At 44.1% G+C, this 20,375-nt stretch overlaps 1 protein-coding gene across 1 annotated transcript in view; it reads right to left on the minus strand.

The window, feature by feature from the left end:
• Window positions 1–19,634, minus strand: part of PRPSAP1 (phosphoribosyl pyrophosphate synthetase associated protein 1) — a 34,530-nt gene extending 14,896 nt beyond the window's left edge. Inside the window, exons 1-3 of the mRNA XM_004454456.4 lie at window positions 19,227–19,634; window positions 15,512–15,564; window positions 14,526–14,592 (exon numbers count right to left, since the gene is read on the minus strand). Coding sequence (XP_004454513.1) covers window positions 14,526–14,592; window positions 15,512–15,564; window positions 19,227–19,396 — 290 coding nt within the window. The 5' untranslated portion in view covers window positions 19,397–19,634. The remainder of the gene's footprint in view (window positions 1–14,525; window positions 14,593–15,511; window positions 15,565–19,226) is intronic.
• Window positions 19,635–20,375: the final 741 nt, after the last annotated feature.

Below are 20,375 nucleotides of genomic sequence, written 5' to 3' on the forward strand. Positions count from 1 at the left end.
ACAGAGAACAGACAACTGGGGTGGGAGGGGAGGGGGAGAGAAATAAATAAATAAATAAATCTTAAAAAAAAAAACAAAAAACAAAACTAACTCAGGGAAACCAACGCGACTCAGTGGTTGAGTGCTGGCTTCCCACATACAAGGTCCCAGGTTCAATCCCAGCCCCAGTACCTCCAAAAATAAAAAAAGCCCACTGGACTTCTTAAAGCATATCCCAAAGCCAACAAAACATTTAGAGTTGAAGTGAACTGACTAGATTCTGTATGAACTGCCTGTCCAGGGAGCGTTTTTAGCCGGCTTTGTGACGGTATTTACCACACACAACGGTACCTCACCAAGAGGTTTGGACAGCACACCCTAAGGGTGGCTGAGATCCTAAGAGATTCGTGAATGGAGATGAACAACTTCTGAGGAGCCTGTTTTCAGGGTAACCTAATTACTGATTTTCCCCACGAGGCGTTTAATTTCCACTTTTTCCTCCTCCTGACAACGGAAGCCCAGGCTAAGGAACGCCTCCCCACCCCCACCTCAGAGGTGGTCAGAAAGGGTACACACGTCACCACGGCTTTACCCACTCCCAACAGTGCACAGACGCGACCTCGGACGGTGTGCCGGCAGGGTGAAGAGAAACTGGCTGGCAGCCTCTGCTTTGTTTTATCTAAAAACATTCCCTAAAAACATTCCAAGTACATCCTGGCTCATTCTCACAGGCTTTGTACCTAAGTAGGTCAATCTTAATTGTTTTACCAACTGGGCATTTTACTCTCCCTAAGATAATCCCACGCAATGTTAAACTCGGCCCTCCCTGTTTTATCATTTTGGATAGGCAAAAACTAATGTGGGTTGAGAAAATAGAAACAGTAAAAAGATAATTAAACTGCCCAGGATTGTGAAGTCAGAGCAATGCCACAGATGCAAGTAGTGGGAATCTACCCATGCGGCAGAATTTACCCTGCTCCCAACTCCAACCATCAATCATCCATAGCAAACCAGTTGTAAATGTTATTTCAACGAATCCTCTTACTTTACACATCACCATAGAACTGGTACATAAACATGAAAACTGCCCTTCAAAAACTACTTTGAGAGAGTGGATGTGCCTCAAGTGGTTGAGCACCTGCTTCCCACACGGGAGTTCCTGGGTTCGGTATCTGGTGACTCCTTAAAAACAACAAACAACAAGCAAACAAATGAAAAAACCAACTCAGGGGAGCCGATGTGGCTCAGGGATTGAGTGCCAGCTTCCCATATACAAGGCACCAGATTCAATCCTGGCCCCAGTACCTAAAAAACAAAAAACTAAAACAAACAAACGAAAACACTACTTTGGGGAGCAGGTGCAGGCCAGTGGCTGAGCGCCTGCTTCCCGTGCACACCGCCCTGGGTGCAATCCCGGTACCTCCTTAAAAAAAGTGACTTTATAAGCTTCGTATTTATTTTACTTAGTTTCACGGCTTAATATATTTGTAATTTCCTTGACGACTACACATCTCCACTACCCAACGTAATTGCTACATTCAAAGTGGGTAAAACATTTCCAAATTAAACCCACCCTCAACGACCAAAGATTTATTATTTTTGGAGTAGTCAAAAGAAATGTGCTGCAAGTATTGACAGCAGTTTCAGAAGCTCTTCTGTGCAACAAAAGACCCCCAGACGGTTTATATAGCCTTCCAGGGAGGCTGCTCTGAAGGGAACAAAACTGTCTGAATGTCTAAGGCAGGGGTTCATACCAAGGGGTCCATGAGCTTGAAGTGAAATTCAAAAAAACATTATTCTTGTGGGGACGTGTTGGCGTGGGTGTGATGTATTTATTAAATATTATATCATACCCGTAGTCATCTCTTCAGCTGTCACTAAGTAAGGGGTCCATGGTTTTCACCTGATTGGCAAAGGGGTCCATGGAACAAAAAAGGGGAAGAGCCCCTGACTCTAAGCTTTGGTCTCCTTGTCTAAAATCAGGCTTATTACTTTAGAGAACACTCTCCCCACCTCCCAAAAGACTAAATCTATACAATATATTCCTTCATCTGTGTAACTATTTAGCAGATATTACTAAAAACTAAATTCTGTGTTCTTTAGTTTGTACTAAAGTATTCAGGACTCAAGTGATAAAATTACTAATAAATTACTATGGTAAACCCAACAAGCTATCTTTTTATAGGATACACACACGCCCCTCTCTATTCTTTCTCCGAATTATCTGGTGAAGATGGAGAAAAGATGGAAATGTAAACGTCACGTAGTATTCACTAATCCACTCCAGGTCCTGGAGGGCTTACATCTGCTCCCCACACAGAAGGCCACAATCCATTTATTCATTAAACAATAATTCCTCAAGTGCCTGCGAGCGCTCAGCACTCTTCTCAGATGTGGAGATACAGCAGTGAACAAAGAGAATTCCCTACCCTCATGGAGCTCTATTCTTTTTTTTTTTTTTTAAAGATTTATTTATTTATTTAATTTCCCCCCCTCGCCCGGTTTCTGTTCTTTGTGTCTATTTGCTGCGTCTTGTTTCTTTGTCTGCTTCTGTTGTCGTCAGCGGCACGGGAAGTGTGGGCGGCGCCATTCCTGGGCAGGCTGCTCTTTCTTTTCACGCTGGGCGGCTTTTCCTCACGGGCGCACTCCTTGCGCGTGGGGCTCTCCCACGCGGGAGACACCCTTGCGTAGCACGGCACTCCTTGCGCGCATCAGCACTGCGCATGGCCAGCTCCACACGGGTCAAGGAGGCCCGGGGTTTGAACCGCGGACCTCCCATATGGTAGACGGACGCCCTAACCACTGGGCCAAAGTCCGTTTCCCTCATGGAGCTCTATTCTAATGGGGACCACAGGTAGGGAGGGGAGAGACGTTATAATTAAAGGGGAATTATGGGGAAGTGGATTTGGCTCAATGGATAGAGCATCCACCTACCACAAGGGAGGTCCAGTGTTCAAATCCAGGGCCTCCTGACCCATGTGATGAGCTGGCCCAAGTGCAGTGCTGATGTGTGCAAGGAGTGCCATGCCACGCAGGGGTGTCCCCTGCGTAGGAGAGCCCCTCGCAGAGAGGCACCCCACGCAATAAAGCGCAGCCTGCCCAGGAGTGGCGCCGCACACACGGAGAGCTGACGCAGCAAGATGATGAAACAAAGAGACACAGATTCCCGCTGCTGCTGACAAGAATGCAAGGGGACACAGAAGAACACACAGCGAATGGACACAGAGAACAGACAACGGGAGGGGGGAAGAGGGGATGGGAGAGAAATAAAAAATAAGATAAAACAAATCTTAAAAAAAAAAAAGGGGGAATTATGGACAGAATTGTCCTTCTACCCTACATAAATAATCATAAACAGTATATCTTTATCTTTACAAGATACAGAAATCAAGGATGTTATGGTTTGAGAACAAAGAATTTTACAACTGGGTATCAACGAATGTACAGAGAGTGGGGAAAAGTCTGTTCTTCCCTCAGACAGGCAGAAGGTGGAACAAACCAACTACATGCCTCGTGGTAAGTGTGTGGGTCTTGGAGCCAGAACTCCTGCGTCTGAACCTCAGCTGCTCCTTCTCTCTAGCCATGCGAGCCTGGACAGGTGCCTGGGCACCTCGATCTCGGACTCAGTAAGTGGGGATGCTGGTAACACCTGTTTGAAGAGGACAGTGCATGGCATGCACCCATGACATTGGCATGCCAATGTCAGCCTTCACTCTCATAAGGGCTCTTCACTACTTCTTAAAATCACTAAAAAAGGAAAGGGGGCTGGACAACCAGCAAGATGGTGGCAGAGTAGGGAGCTCCAAGAGCCAGCTCGTGCTACAAGCAGTTAGTAATCACCCAGAGCTACCTAAAGCACCTGCTTGGCAGCTCCAGGAGACCAGAAGAGCATCCTACAGCATCCTTGAAAAAAAACGGAAGGAAGAGAATGCCCATCTGCAGAGAGGATACATGAGCAGAGTGCTCCCCACACAGGTCGGTGCCCATCCTCCACTGGAGACACAAGCCGCCTTGGGAGCTGTTCCGAGGCTGAAATTGGAAGCTCCACTTCCCAAAAACAGGGGAGGAGGAGACAGTTGGGCACTGTGGTGGTTAGGCTATTGTGTCAACTCAGCCAGGTAATTGTGGCCAGCCAGTTGTTTGTAATACAAGGGCATGTACAGATTTTAGTCACCATTGACTTTACTGCAGTGGTAAATCACAGATAGCTGGTTATAATTACATAAATGAGGGAGACTGCTATCAGCAATGAGTGACGTTTAACCCAATCCATTGAATGCCTTAAAGGGGAAGTGATTCCAGCATTGAGAGAGAATTTTCCAGCATGTCTTTGGACAGGCAACGTCTCCCAGAACTTGTCAAGAACCTTCATTGGACTTTCATTGCAGCCCCTGGACTTGCGCATCCCCACGGCTGCATGAACACGCTTATAGAATCGCGTACTACTGACGGATAGTCAGAATCTTGTTGATTCTGTTTCCTTGGAGAACCCTGACAGGCACCAACTTCAGCTACTGATTAGTCAATTTAGCAGGTAAAGTATAATCCTAAGAACAGCTCAAGTTTGAACCTGTCCAAGTCAAAAAGAGGCTGTGAGCTGGCATCTTAATTCTGTGCCTGGCACGAGGGGAAGCAGGGCAGACTGAAAATCCCAGCTGACGGGGACTGGCTTCTTTCCATCCAGGTCAGATTGCAGCTCTAGCATAAGCCCCAGCCCCACCTCTGGCAGGGAGGAAGCTGGGTGGACCTGCGCCAGCCTCTCCAGGAAACTACAGGCCATGGTGTGGAGGCTGGTTATCATTCTACCTTGGCAGCACCAGCTGTACCAGGAGCTATCCTGTGGTTGGAATTTGAAGCTCCATTTCCCAAAAACGGGAGGAGGAGACAGTTGGCTATTGACTTCAGCTACTGATGAGTAAATTTGGCTGGCTAAAGTATAACCCTAAGAACAACTGAAGTTTGAGCCTGTCCAAGTTGGAAAGAGGCCAGGAGCTGCCATTTTGACTCCACCCCCTGCATGAGGGGAAGCTGGGCTGAATGAAAAATCACAGTGATGGTAGAGACCGCTTTCTTTCACCCAGATCTACCTGCAGCCCTAACCTAGGCTTCAGCCCCACCTCTAGCAGTGAGGAGGCTGGCGGGCCCGGCACCAGCCTATCCAGGTAACTGCAGGCACATTTGGCTAGCACAAACCGAATAGTCCGAAGTCTACTGGGTCAACTGCGGTCATCTTGGACCTGTACTACATAGACTGTTGCCCACACCTGCAGCTCCATCCCCGCCCCAGGCAGGGGAGAAAGGAGCATGAAGCTTCATTAGTCTCTCTGAGCAACTACAGTCTAGGCCTGCACAACTTATTTATGCCACCCATCTGTGGCTCTGTCACTACCCCTGGCAAAGGAGAAAGTTGGGAGAAAGGGCAGGAAGCCCTAAACTAAACAGAAAAACTGCACTCAGAATAAATACTCTAGTAGGCCAGATGCCAAGACAAAAACAAAAAATTACAATCCAACCAAGAAACAAGAAGATATGGACCAGTTAAAGGAACAAGATAAGCCTCCAGATAACATAAAGGATTGAGACAACTAATCACAGAAGTTCAAACAAATCTCCTTAATAAATTTAATGAGATGGCTAAAGAGATTAAGGATATTAAGAAGATACTGGATGAGCACAAAGAATTTGAAAGCATACATAGAAAAATAGTAGATCTTATGGGAATGAAAGTCACAATAAATGAAATTTAAAAACACTGGAATCACATAATACCAGATTTGAAGAGAGAGAAGAAAGGTTTGGTGAGCTTGAAAAAATGGCATCTGAAAGTAAACATACAAAGGACAATAATAAAAGAATTGAAAAAATTGAAAAAAGGTCTTAGAGAACTAAACAGCAGCAAGAGATGTGCAAACATATGTGTCATGGGTGTCCCAGAAGGAGAAGAGAAGGGAAAGGGGCAGAAGGAATATCTGAATAAATAATGGCAGAAAATTTCCCAACTCTATTGAAGGACATACATATTCATGTCTAAGCAGCATAGCATACTGCCATTCGAAAAAATCTGAATAGACCAAATCCAAGACACATACTAATTAGAATGTCAAATGCCAAAAACAGAGAATAATGAGTAGCAAGAGAAAGCAATGCATAACATATAAGAGCTATCCAATAGAATTAAGTGCTGATTTCTCGCCAGAAATCATGGAGGCAAGTGGTATGATATATTTAAGAGACTACAAGAGGAAAAACTTCCAGCAAAGACTCTTATATCCGACAAGACAGTCTTTCAAAAATGAGGGTGAAATTACAATATTCATAGATAAGCAGAACAGAGAGTGTTTGTAACCAAGAGACCAGCTTTGCAGGAAATACTAAAGGGTATGCTACAGCCTGAAAAGAAAAGAAAGGAGGGAGAGGCCTGGAAGAGAGTCTAGAAATGAAGATTATATCAATAAAAGTAAGTATCAAAAGAGTGGTGAAAATAAACTATGACAGATAAAACCCAAATATTTAGGAATAAACTTAACCAAAGATGTAAAGCACTTATATTCAGAAAACTGCAACTCATTGTTAAAAATAAAAAAAGGCCTAAATAATTAGAAGGACATTCCATGTTCATGGATTGGAAGACTAAATATCATTAGGATGTCAACTCTTCTTAAATTGATAAACAGATTCAAGGCAATCCTGATAAAAATTTCACCAGCATTTTTTTTTAATTGAAAACACAATTATCAAATTTATTTGGAAGGGTAAGGGGTCCTAAATAGTCACAATCATCTTAAAAAGGAAAAGCAAAGTTAGAGGACTCTCATTTCCAGACTTTAAATCATATTACCTAGCTACAGTGGTAAAAACAGCATGGTACTGGCGTAAAGACAGACATATAGCCCAACGGAACCAAATTGATGGTTCAGAACAGACCCTCACATGTATGGCCAAGTGATTTTTGACAAGCCTGTCAAAGCCACCCAGCTCAGGCAAACAATCCATTCAACAAATGGTGCTGAGAGAACTGGAGAGCCTTAACCAAAAGAAGAAACGAGGACCCCTATCTCACACCTAATACAAAAATTAATTCAAAATGAATAAAAAACCTAAATATAAAAGCAGGAACCATAAAGTTTCTAGAAGAAAATGTAGGAAAATATATTCAAGGCCTGGTGGTAGGAGGTGGATTCCTAAAGGAGATATGAGGAGGACTGAGATGGACTACTAATGTTTAATGTATGTAGAAGTTTTAATTAGCTTTACTGTAAAAGTATGGAAATGTACAGAGTGGATGGCAACACATTATAATGAGTAACAGCTGGTTTATAAATGGGGATGTGGGGAAGCGGACTTGGCCCAGTGGTTAGGGTGTCCGTCTACCATATGGGAGGTCCACAGTTCAAACCCCGGGCCTCCTTGACCCGTGTGGAGCTGGTCCATGCGCAGTCCTGATGTGCAAGGAGTGCCCTGCCATGTAGGGGAGCCCCGCGTGTGAGCTGTGTGCAAGGAATGCGCCCTGTAAGGAGAGCCGCCCAGCACAAAAGAAAGTGCAGCCTACCTAAGAATGGCACCACCCACATGGAGAGCTGACACAACAAGGATGACGCCAACACCACCAAAAAAAGAAACACAGATTCCTGTGCCGCTGACAACAACAGAAGCAGACAAAGAAGAGGACGCAGCAAATAGAAGAACAGACAAGCGGGATGCGGGGGAAGGGGAGAGAAATAAATAAATAAATAAATCTTTTTAAAAATAAATAAATGGGGATGTGGCTGAAAATGGTAGTCTAGGGATGTAAATAACAATTGACAGAATGCTAGAGAATCATTTAGGGACTGAACAGCACACAAACCCAGAGGTGGATGAGAACTGTGGTTGATGGTATAGACACAAGAGTATCCTTTGTGAGCTAAAGCAGATATATATCATTACTGCAGGGTGGTGGGAATGTGGAGAAGCATGGGAACGATATAAGTGGAGTGACTTACGGACTGTGGTTAACAGTAATAATGTAATATTTTTACATCTATGCCAAAGATGTATTGTGTTGATAATGGGGGAGTATGGAAAATTTGTGCCTAATGTACGCTATGGACCTGGTAATAATCAGATGGTATTATCTCATAATCTGTAACAAATGTTCCACCACAGTGTGGTGTGTTGATAGAGGATTGTTTGGGAATTCTGCACAAGTGCATGATTATTTTTTAAGTTTACAACTTCTGTCATAAAAATATATTTTAAAAATAATATGGTGAGTTGGGGGAAAAATACAGCAAATGTAAGATAAGGGCTATAATTAGTAGTAAGATTTTAACAAGGGAAACGGACTTTGGCCCAGTGGTTAGGGCGTCTGTCTACCATATGGGAGGTCCGCGGTTCAAACCCCGGGCCTCCTTGACCCGTGTGGAGCTGGCCATGCGCAGCGCTGATGCGCGCAAGGAGTGCCTTGCCACGCAAGGGTGTCCCCCGCGTGGGGGAGCCCCACGCGCAAGGAGTGCGCCCATGAGGAGAGCCGCCCAGCGTGAAAAGAAAGAGCAGCCTGCCCAGGAATGGCGCCGCCCACACTTCCCGTGCCGCTGATGACAACAGAAGCGGACAAAGAAACAAGACACAGCAAATAGACACCAAGAACAGACAACCAGGGGAGGGGGGTAAATTAAATAAATAAATAAATCTTTAAAAAAAAAAAAAAAAAGATTTTAACAATATTCTTTCATAATCGGTAACAAATGTCTCATGGCAATACAAGATGTTGGTGGAGGGTTGATATATGGGACCCCTGAATGCCATTATGCATGTTTGCTTTGTAAATTCACAACTTTTACTATATACTTATTGCTTATGTATGTTCATGTATAAATGATATAAAAATAATAATAATAGGGTAGATTGGGGGAATAATAGTTTGGTTAGTAGTAATATTTTGAGGATACTCTTTAATCATTAGTTGAAAATGTTTAACAATACAAAGTGAAAGTTTGATAAACTAGCAGGGATATTTTAGTTAATAGAATATAAATGTAACCGAAGAATCTGATTAGTCTACTGAAGGATTTTTGAAAAGTTTTGTCAAAATATTCTTCATCCAGAGATATTCAGGATTAGGATTAGCAATGGAATAAAAGCAGAGATGGACATTTATCCCTATAAAACAAAACAAAACAAAAAAAACAATGCAAAGTATTGGTGGTAGGGTATGAGAGCCCTGTATGATATCATGTATGTGTATTTTGTAAGTTCACAACAATTACCATACACTTACTGTTTATGTATATTCAAGTATGAGTGATATACTTCCAAAAACTAAAAAAAAGCAAAGAGGAAAGAATTCTTGATACCTTCAGGAAAAGGTGCTATCAAAACATTAGGTTGAGCCTAGGATTAATAAATGAGACATATACCTAAAAAGATTACATTTTCACAAAGCATTAAAGCCAGAACTATCCCAACTCATGAAAATGAGTAATTTACCAATATTCTGGGTCTCTACGGAAGCAGATTAGCAGTTATGTATGGCAGGGGAAGGATAGAGAGATTGAGAGGTGACTATTAAGGGGAAGAGTTTCTTGGTTTTAAGTAACGAAAACGTTCTAAGATTGATTGAAATGGTCTGTGATTATACTAAATGCCATTCGTTGTACACTTTAGATGGATTGTATGGTTGATGAATATATTTCAATAAAACATTATCATTTAAAAAAGCTCCACACCAATGCAAAGTGTTAATAATAGGGTGGTATATGGGAATCTGGTATTTATGCATGATTATTCTGTAAACCCACAACTTCTCTAATAAAGGGAAAAACAATAATTTTTTAAAAATTCTGTGTCTCTTAAGCACCATACTAGACCAGTCAACAAGCAGGAGGCTTGGGGGTAGCAAAACCTCTTGCTGACAGCACATCAGTTCCCTCATGGCTCATCCCAGCTGTGCCGCTACCTGTTAAGATAGGGCCTTTCACCCCAGGAGGGCCATCATCTCTTGGCGCCTCCCCTATCTCAGAGATGATCCCTAAATACGCAGAACAGAACAAGGCACCAAGAGCTGGGCTGCCTGTGCACTGACACAAGGAGAGCTACCCACCAAGTTAATTCTTCTCTTGGAGAAGAGCTGAAATTCAAAGTGCAAATTCCAGGTTAAGGTGCAGACCAACGAAGCGGCGCTAACAAGATTTCGTAAAGGCAAGTACTCCTTTGCTATCCTCAATTCAGTCTGGGGAGAGAACAAAGGTTTTAGCAACCAGTGCTGCTCTGGACTGGGTGCCCATGTTCCCTGGAGGATGAGCAACAGAACTGGGCCATGGGTGACTGCAAAGACTGAGGCTCTGTTCTCTGCCCTGCAATCAACTAGCTGAGGGCTCAGTCGCCCCAGGTGGCCAAGCCAAGGCCTGGGGACAAAGATGACTCAAGACTGTTGAGAAACAAAGTGATGACAATGCCACCTACTATTCACTGCCAACAAAAACCAGGATAAGAAGGCAGTGAGCAGCTACACGGAATGTCAAAGCGCCCACTCCACGTGCATTTGAGCAAGCGGCCCACGAGGGCCTCACCTCATGTCTAAGGTGCAGTGTCAAACAAAACTACTGTGCAAAATAAAGACTCCAGGAACCAGGAGACACACAACCCAAAACCAAAATTGTTGGAAGAAATATAAATGGGTATATCCTCTATGGAGGGCAACGCAGCAATGTCTGTCAACATTACAAATCTTACAAGTATCAATGTAGCATTATTTATAATACTACGAAACCCATGTACCCTTAAAGCCAGCAATTCCATTTCCCAGAATTTTCCTACTGATAGACCTGAAATAGGGCAACATGCTGGAGATACAATGATGTTCACTGCAGCACTAGCTGTGTTAGCACAAGACTAGAAACACTGCTTGAAGACATTTTGGCTCATCCTGATACAGTAAGAAGCTGGAAAAGACCAGATGGGGAGAACACAGCTTCATGCCTGTAATAAACCCACCAAAAACACACAATTTAAATCTCATCTTGATGGAATATCTGACAAACTCAAATTGAGGCACAGTCAACAAATTAACTGGCCTGTAATCTTGAAAAGCATCAAAGTTTTGAAAGTAAAGGAAAGACTGAGGGACTGTTTCAGACTGAAGAAAACTGAAGAGATGTGACAAGTGTCACCTGTGCGCTTGAACTGGCTGCTTCTGCAATAATGAACATGACTGGGACAGCTGGCAACACCTGAATGGGGCCACAGGTGAGTGAGAACGTCCTCTCCTGACAGCCCCGTTACCATTCTAGAGCAGAGTCCCTCTGTGTAGGAATTACACATTTAAGAGTTAGAAGGTGGAAGGGGGGACACACTTCGAAACGGCTGCACCAGACATACAACTTTTCTGTAAGTTTGTGACGGTTTCAAGGTAAGAATTTTTAAAAGGTGAGGTTGGGAAGCAGATTTGGCTCAACAGATAGAGCATCCCCCTACCACATGGGAGGTCCAGGGTTCAAACCCCAGGCCTCCTGATCCACCAGATGAGCTGGCCCACGCACAGTGCTGATGTGTGCAAGGAGCGCCATGCCATGCAGGGGTGTCCCCCGCATAGGGGAGCCCCACGCGCAAGGAGTGCGCCCCGTAAGGAGAGCCGCCTAGCGCGAAAAAAGTGCAGTCCGCCCATGAGTGTGCCACACACACGGAGAGCTGATGCAGCAAGATGATGCAACAAAGAGACACAGCTGCTGCTGACAAGAATATACACAGTGAATGGACACAGAGAGCAGACAACTGGGGGGGAAGGAAAGGGAAGAGAAAATAAAAAAATTTTTAAATCTTTAAAAAAAAAAAAGATGAGGCAGCTAAATATAAGATAAGGACTATAGCTGGTAGTCATATTTTAATGATGCTCTTGCATAGTTTGTAACAAATGTTTCACACCAATGCAAAGAGTTGGTGGAGGGGTGACGTATGAGACCCTTTTGTGATGTTACGTATGTTTATTTTGTAAGTTCACAATCTTTACTATACATTTATTGTTTATACGTGTGTTCCTGTATGAATGATATATACTTCAATAAAAAAAAAAAGTGGAAAGAAAAAGTAATCTCTCAACAGTGGCCTCTGGGACTCATTGAGTTCTTGCCATCCTTATGAAAAGAAATCGTTTTTAAAATATATGAAACAAAGGGAAAAAAAGAGGTAGCTATATGGTATATTTTATTTGAAGAATTTCAGAATGTGTACAGACTCCTTTTATGTAAAAGTGAAGAAAAATATATAAGCAATTGCTCAACTGGGCATAAAAGCTCTGAAAGAATACCTATGGGGAAATGGATGCGGCTCAACCAACTGGGCTCCCACCCACCATATAGGAGGTTCAGGATTCGATGCCCAGGACCTCTTGGTGAGGACAAGCTGGCCCACGCAGAGTGCCGGCCCATGTGGGAATGCTGCAACACCCCGCAAAGGAGTGCCCACTGACGCGGAGAGCTGGTGCAGCAAGATGACACAACAAGAGACACAGAGGAGACAAAACAAGAAGACACAGCAGAACAGGGAGTTGAGGCGGCACAAGAGAGTAATTGCCTCTCCCACTCTGGAAGGTCCCAGGATCGGTTCCTGGAGCCACCTAATGAGAATACAAGCAGACAGAGAAGAACACACAGCAGACGGACAGAGAGAGCAGACAATGGGGGGAATGAGCGGGAGAGGGCAGAAGAAATAAATAAAAATAAATCTTAAAAAAAAAAAGAATACCTATGAAACTGCTAAGACTGGTCAGTTCCACAGAGGGGACTTGGGTGGCTGGGGGCAGCGGTTAGAGGGGATGTCATTACAGATCCTTTTGATATTTGAATGAAGTAGATATATATTATATAAACAAAAACGTATATTAAACTTTTCTTCTGATTACCTGTACTTTGGTTTTGAAGATCACTTTAAGTATAGAACCTAAATTTGTATACACATAAAAAATATGGAGGAATAAACAACTGTTCAAAGTGGTTATCTCAGAAGAACAGGGAATGGATGAATGAGGAGAGTTGAGAATTTTGAGATAGACATTTCTATTATCAGAAAAAAAGTATAAAAAATTCAAAATAAAATACTTAGTATCTACCAGTAACACTGTACAGAGGTTTTATTGTACTTGGGTTCAAACGACTCATTCTGTGACCCTGTGGCCCTCAAGCCCTTTCAGACTCAGTTTTCTCAACCTCCTCATGGGGGCTGAGAATAGCTGTCATGAAGGATTTATTTTAAGGACTGAAAATGATACATATATATTCAAAACAGCCAACAGGTGGAAGCAACACAAGCGTTTGCTTGGATTAAAAAAGTGGTATAGCCATATAATGGGTTATCAGTTCGTCAGAAAGGAATGAAGTTCTGATATATGCTACATGGCTGAACACTGAAGACATTACATTGAGTGAAATAAGTCAGACATAAAAGGACAACTACTGCATCATTGCACTTAAAAGAAATATCTGGAAGAAGCAAATCCATAGAGACAGATTAAAGATTAGCAAGGGGAGGGGCGGATGTGGCTCGAGCAGTTGAGTGCCCACCTCCCACATGAGAGGTCCCAGGTTTGGTTGCCAGTGCCTCCTGAAAAAACAAAAACAAACGAGAAGCAAAACAAACGAAAAACCAACTCAGGGAAGCCAATGTGGCTCAATGGTTGAGTACTGGTTTCCCAAATACAGGTCCCAGGTTCATTCCCCTGCCTCCAGTACCTTAAAAAAAAAAAAAGTTTAGCAGGGATGAGGTGGGGATTTATTGCTTAATGGAGACACCGTTTCTTTCTGGAGTGATGAAAAAATCTGGTAATGGATAGTGGTAATTGTGAATACAACTAATATCACTGAATGGTACACATGAAAGTGGTTAAAATGGGCAATTTCATGCTGTGTACATATACATATATACATATAACCACAATAAAACATTTTTAAAAATTAGAAGCAATACACACAAACTGCACAGCACACAGCTGACACCAATGCCATTTTTATTACTAACACAGTCTCAGGACCCAAAGGTGTGGATTTTTCAGGCAGAGTCAAACCACCCCATCCCCGATAGGTGAGGAAAACGGAGTCAGACTCAGGTAAGCAAGGATTACTGGAGACCCCCTGCTTTAAGGGAAAGAGAGGTGATGAAATATGGAATAGAGACAGGCTAGAGATCAGCTGCTGTGCAAACTAAAATGCAGTACAAAGAAACACCCTGATGGTCTAAACTAGTAGCAGCTACGCTTTGCCCTTAATGGCGACAAGCAGCAGAATTCGTTAAGCGTATACTGGCTGAACAGGCAGACAGGGGCCCAGGCTTAGCGGACACAGAGTAAGAGGAGTCAGAAGACTGGGGGAGACTGTCAAGTCAACAGTAAACATACAGTGAGGCAAGTAGGGCAGAATTCCAGAACTCTAACTATTTTAGGTAGCATTTAGTTTAACACGCAAAAGAATTTATAATCAGAAAGAAAAACTGAATTGTTGTTTGTATGAAAAGATGATGAGTTATAGGACTAAGGTTTTTAGAAGCAAAGGGTTATATAATGTAGTGCTCAGTCTTACCTGGGTATTGTCTGGATAATGAAAATATCCTGGCCACGCACAGATTCTTTTATTTCAACTCTTGTTTCTTAAAAAAAAAAAAAAAAAAAAAAGTTCTTAAGTTTTAAGAAAAGTACTTTTTGCAATATTTAGGTAACATTATGGAGGAAACGAAATCAATTTAAACCAACACCTTGCTTGATATAACAAAATAAATTCTTAATAGATTCCATAGTTACATGTAGTTATATAAGAAATAGCAAACTAGGAGGAAAATCAGCCAAAGATAGGCCTGTTCTACAGGACTACGTAAAATCTCAGGGTCCCAAAAAGAAAACCCACATCAGACAAAACACTCGGGGAAAAGGTCTATATTCTTTTTCTTCTTTCAACAAATACGGAGGCCTCCTCTGGGCCAGGCCCTGCACTGGGCTCTCAAAGTGGGGGACCTGGAACAAGGGGTCAAGGACCAACCTAAGAGAGAGAATTCAACACCAGAAAATGTTTCTGGGGTTAAACACGAGTTAAATTTGCCTTTAAAAAAAAAATTAAATGCCAGCTGATTAAATATAGTTTCAGGAACAAAGGATGAAGGCAGCAGATGTGGCTCAAGCAACTGGGCTTTTACCCAACACATGAGAGGTCCTGGTTCAGTTCCTGGTGCCTCCTGGAGAAGGCCAACTGGCGAGGCAGGCAGACGTGGCGAGATGATGCAACAACAGAGACCCAAAGAGGAAAGACAATGAGAGACACAACAAGCCAGCGAGCTGAGGTGGCTCAGGTGGTTGAGCACCTCTCTTCCACATGGGAGGGCTTGGGTTCGGTTCCCAGTGCCTTCCAGAGAAGACAAGCAGTCACAGAGAGCACACGGGAAATGGACACAGAGCAGACAGCGACCTCAAACAATGAGGGGGGGATAAATAAAAATAAATCTTAAAAAAAATAAAAATAAACAAGAAGTGCAGTCCCCAAGGGTTGTCACATTTAAGAATAGAATTTTAACTCACCTCCATTAGTCTCTTGGTATACAACAGATTTCCCCAATTCAGCACCAAGACGTCTACGGGGGAAAAAAGCATTAAATAACTTTTTTCCAACAAAAATCCAGTATATACATATACATATCTAACAAAAAGACTAAAATACACTAGACTAGCATTTTTGCCAAAAAATAATTTAGAAAGCTTAAATTTCTTAACTAAAATTCCACCGTTACTCTGTCACAAGCTCCTTCAAGCACTCAACATTTTATAATAATATGCTGCTTTACTGGAAAGAGCCCACAACCAAAGTTTAATGTCTGGTTCTCTGGATTTGAATAATAAAATAACTGTCTTGGAAAATCATCCCATGAATACTTGGTTACTAGCAATGATGCCAAAACAACCAGCCAGAAGTGAATGCCCCAATTGTCAAAAGCACATAGAAAGAAAAAAAGAAAATAATAATTTAAAAAATGTAAAAAGCATATAGATTAAAAGGGACTTAAGTGGCATCAACTGAATGTAGCGTGGATCTTGTTTGGATCCTGACTGCAACAAACCAAGGGTAAAGAGCTCTTTTTGAGGCAATCAGGGAAACATGAATAAGGACTAGAGATACAAAACAATGTTAAGGCATTAATGCAATTTTCTCTGGTGTAATAATTGTGTTGTACTTTTTTAAAAAATCCTTATTTTTATGGAGAAATTATATGATTTCAGGGTGGAAGCTGTTTAAAATACTCCAGAAAAAAATAAAGTGAGGGGTGAGTGACATCAATGAAATGAGAGTAGCAAAAAGTTGGCAGGAGGATGATGGATTCCTGAGGGCCAATTCCAACACATGTAATTTATAAATCTGCATATCCTAGGAACGTTGGCACCTAAGTGTTGTACTGATGAGAGTGCACCAGAAGACCCCTTCCTGGAGCTTAGACCCAAAAGGAATCATGGAAATAAAATAGCAACCTCTGGGGTCACGCAATCCAGTGGTCCTCTGATCCAGGAGACTTTGTTTAGAAGTAAAATCCTTTTTTCAGATAAAATCTGAGAAACTCAATACACAAAACAGATAAGGGAAGTACTTACAGGTATTTGTTATTTATAATAAATAAAAACCTTTCTGAAACAAGGCAGGGAAGAAACCAATATAAAAGCAAAAGCTGCTTTTCCAATGCACCCTCCTGCCTCTGCTTTCTGTGCCTGTCTCAGCAAGGTCCATGTGTGGTAAATCTGACCCAATATAAACAAACACAAGCTTGATATTTGAAGTAGGTTCAGTTGGCCTCAAAAAGAAAAACAATTAGGAGTTCAAAATAGAAACTAGGTAGCAGACTGCAGAAATTTCACCAAAGGAGTTTTCTGTACTTAAAATTGCAACTAAAAACAGGCATGGCTGAGAAAATATGACCAAAGATTCCTCCTCCATCTACATATCCATCTAGCAGTTAAAAACATTTGTGCAATTATTTATCAACCCTGAAAATTTCACAGAAGAACGCTTATATAAATGTTTAAAATGTGAAAATTGGGAAGCAGACTTGGCCCAGTGGATAGGGCATCCGCCTACGACATGGGAGGTCCGGGGTTCAAACCCCGGGCCTCCTGACCCGTGTGGAGCTGGCCCATGCACAGTGCTGATGTGTGCAAGGAGTGCCATACCACGTAGGGGTGTCCCTCCTGCGTAGGGGAGCCCCACACGCAAGGAGTGCGCCCCATAAGGAGAGCCACCCACCGTGAAAGAAAGTGCAGCCTGCCCAGGAGTGGGACCGCACACATGGAGAGCTGACGCAACAAAAAGAAACAGATTCCCGTGCTGTGGACAAAGAAGATGACACAGCAAATAGACACAGAGAACAGACAACCGGGGTGGGTGGGGGGAAGGGGAGAGAAATAAATAAATAAATAAATCTTTAAAAATAAATAAATAAAATGTGAAAATTACTTTAAATGTTTAAAGACAAAACGGGAAGCGAACTTGGCCCAGTGGTTAGGGCGTCCGTCTACCACATGGGAGGTCCGCGGTTCAAACCCCGGGCCTCCTTGACCCACGTGCAGCTGGCCCATGCGCAGTGCTGATGTGTGCAAAGAGTGCCCTGCCATGTCCCCCCCCCCGCCCCCCCCCCCCCCGTAAAGGAGCCCCACGCGCAAGGAATGCACCCCGTAAGGAGAGCCGCCCAGAGCAAAACAAAGTGTGGCCCACCCAGGAATGGCGCCACACATACGGCGAGCTGACACAGCAAGGTGACGCAACAAAAAGAAACACAGACTCCAGGTGCCGCTGATAAGGCACAGAAGAACACACAGGGAATGGACACAGAAAGCAGACAACTGGGGAGAGAGGAAGAGAGAAATAAATTTAAAAAATAATAAAATAAAGTAAAAAAAAAGATAAGGGTCTAGTCTAAATTATTATTAAAAAAAAAAGACAAAGCTAGTGAGCAGATGGGGCTCAAGCAGTTGAGAGCCTGCTTCCCACATGGGAGGTCCCAGGTTCAGTTCCTGGTGTCTCAAAAAAAAAAAAAAAAAGCCAACAAAAACAAGCAAAGCAAATGAAAAAACCGAATCAGGGTAGTCAGGTGGTTCAGTAGTTGAGCACTGGCTTTCCACACACCAGGTCCCCATTTCAATACCCAGTCCTTGGTACCTCAAAAAAATATAAAAAATAAAATTTAAAATTAACAAAAAAAAATCTGTTCATTTCGTGTCTTATGTTTCTAACAACTTTATCCAGAGAGGTCCCATAACCTTTACCTTAGGACTTTGGGATCCTCCACAAACATTGAAAAACCAACTAGAAAATCAGAGGCTATTTAGTAAACAGTTATTAATCCTATTCAGAGGGCCACTATGAGCTCCAGTTCTGCTGGATGTTTGATCTACATTATCTTGCTCATGCTCAAAATATCTTTGGGGAATAGATAAAACCATCCTCATTTTACAACTGGAGTTTAAGAAAATCAAGTCACATGCCCAGGGTCACAGAGCTAGATAGTGGCAAGACTGGAAAGAATCTGGAGTCGTCCAACTCCAAAACTCACTTAAGACGACCCACTTCTCCGGGTTAAAAAAAAAAAAAAAAAAAAAAAGGCAAAGACTTTACTTCAAATGGCTTCAGAGGCTAAAATGATTTATAAAATATGGCTAGGCCTATCATTTCTATCACCATCTCCAACAATCTGTTTACCTGGAGGTCGCCTTGTGCTCATTACCCGCCCCCCTCCTCCGCTGCCGCAACGTGGAAGACCCTTCTGCCACCCCCACCTCCTGCACCCATCCAGTCAGGTCCTCCAAGTTCTAACTACATCCTGGGCGACTTGGGAATAAGAGGACAGATTTGGAGATCAACTCCAACCGTGAGAAAGGAAGCCAAACCCGGAGTCCATCTCTCCAAGACAGCTACTCCCCGCCGGGGTTTTAGAATCCGGTCTCCAGCCAACGCCCACGACCCCCTGGGACAGGGAAGGGGGAGAGAGTGGGCTGGCGAGCAGTCCAAATAACCCGAGGGCAGGGGAAGGGGGGGGGGGTGATGCCTCAAGTCCCTAAAAGTCAGTCAGATGGGACAAAACTGAGCAGGCTGGCCCCTGCTACCCTCAACGGTTTGTCCGGCATAAAACGGCCTGCTTCTGGGACCCCTCCTCCCAGGGCCTGGGCGCTGCAGCCAGCTGACCCCCCGCGGGAGGAGCAGCCAGGGCGCCGGGCCCCCGCTCTCGCCGCCCCCCGCGCCCCCTTCCCCGCCTACTCGGTGATGCGCTTGGCCAGCTCCGTGCAGGCGGCCGTGGAGTTGGCCGAGAAGACTCGGTAGCCGGTGCGGGCGGCGTTCATGGCTGGGAGGGCGACGGGGCGGGCTCGCGGGGCGCGGAAAGCCGAGGACGCGGAGAGCGGGGGCAGCAGCAGCAGCTTCTTGGGCATCGTCCGGCCCGAGGCGCGGTCACGGCCGGCCCGACGCGGGGCGGAACCCGGGAGCGGTGTTGGAAGCCCCAAGGCCCGGTCAGGGAAGGCACCGGAGGGGAGAGGCCAGAGACCCCTTACCCTCGGCGCACCCAAAGCCACCAGGAGCTCCGCCAGAGCCCGCCCTCGCTACCAACAGGCCCGCAAGAGTGGCGAGGTCGCCGCCACCGCCCCCTCGGGGTACTCGAGGGCGCTGGCTAGAGCGTCCGCAGGGCCGCCATCTCAGGTGAGGGCGGGGAGGTGTGTGGCTTTTTCAAAGCCTGTTCCGCTGAGATCCGCAACTCAGATTCGCTTCGCCTTTATTTTTGCCACTTCCACTGGGGCTCTTTTGTGCTTCCGTTTTTGAGCGGCACACAGCCGGAATGGGCAGCGGCCCCAGTCTTTTCAACTTTTCCGCCAGGACCCAAAATGGCGGCCTCCGAGGCGGATTAGACCATCTAGCTCTGTACCTCTATGATACCCAGGCGCATGCGTTCAGCTGGGATTTATTTGAAAAGTAGGGGGCGGGGTTATTTTCGGTGTGTTGCCTGGCTGGCCGAACTGTTCCAAAAGTCATCTATTCCCTAGCCGAACCATTAGGGATTTCCACAAGCAGCCTCCAATTTTGGGTCTGCATGTAGGTTTCCTGAGCTTGTCAAAGGAACTCCTGCCTGCCTTTGCTCCCACCCCTCAGAGACCTGCTTGAGTCCGATCTGCTCCATGGCGTCTTTCTAGATCCACTCAGCCACAAGGAACCCGCCTGCTGCCCTGTACCATTTGCAGTTGCATGTATTTTTTAAAATATATATTTTATTTTTTAGTTGCATGTATTTTTATTTACTTTTATGAACAGCTATCCTATGAACAGCTATCTTCCCAACTAGGATGTAAACTAAGGGCCTGGGTGGGGTATTAGTGCTTCATATTTCCCTGTGTCTAGGGCAGTGTTATGTGTTCCCGA

This window comes from Dasypus novemcinctus, chromosome 21, assembly GCF_030445035.2.
Source record: "Dasypus novemcinctus isolate mDasNov1 chromosome 21, mDasNov1.1.hap2, whole genome shotgun sequence".
NCBI classification, from domain to species: Eukaryota; Metazoa; Chordata; class Mammalia; order Cingulata; family Dasypodidae; genus Dasypus; species Dasypus novemcinctus.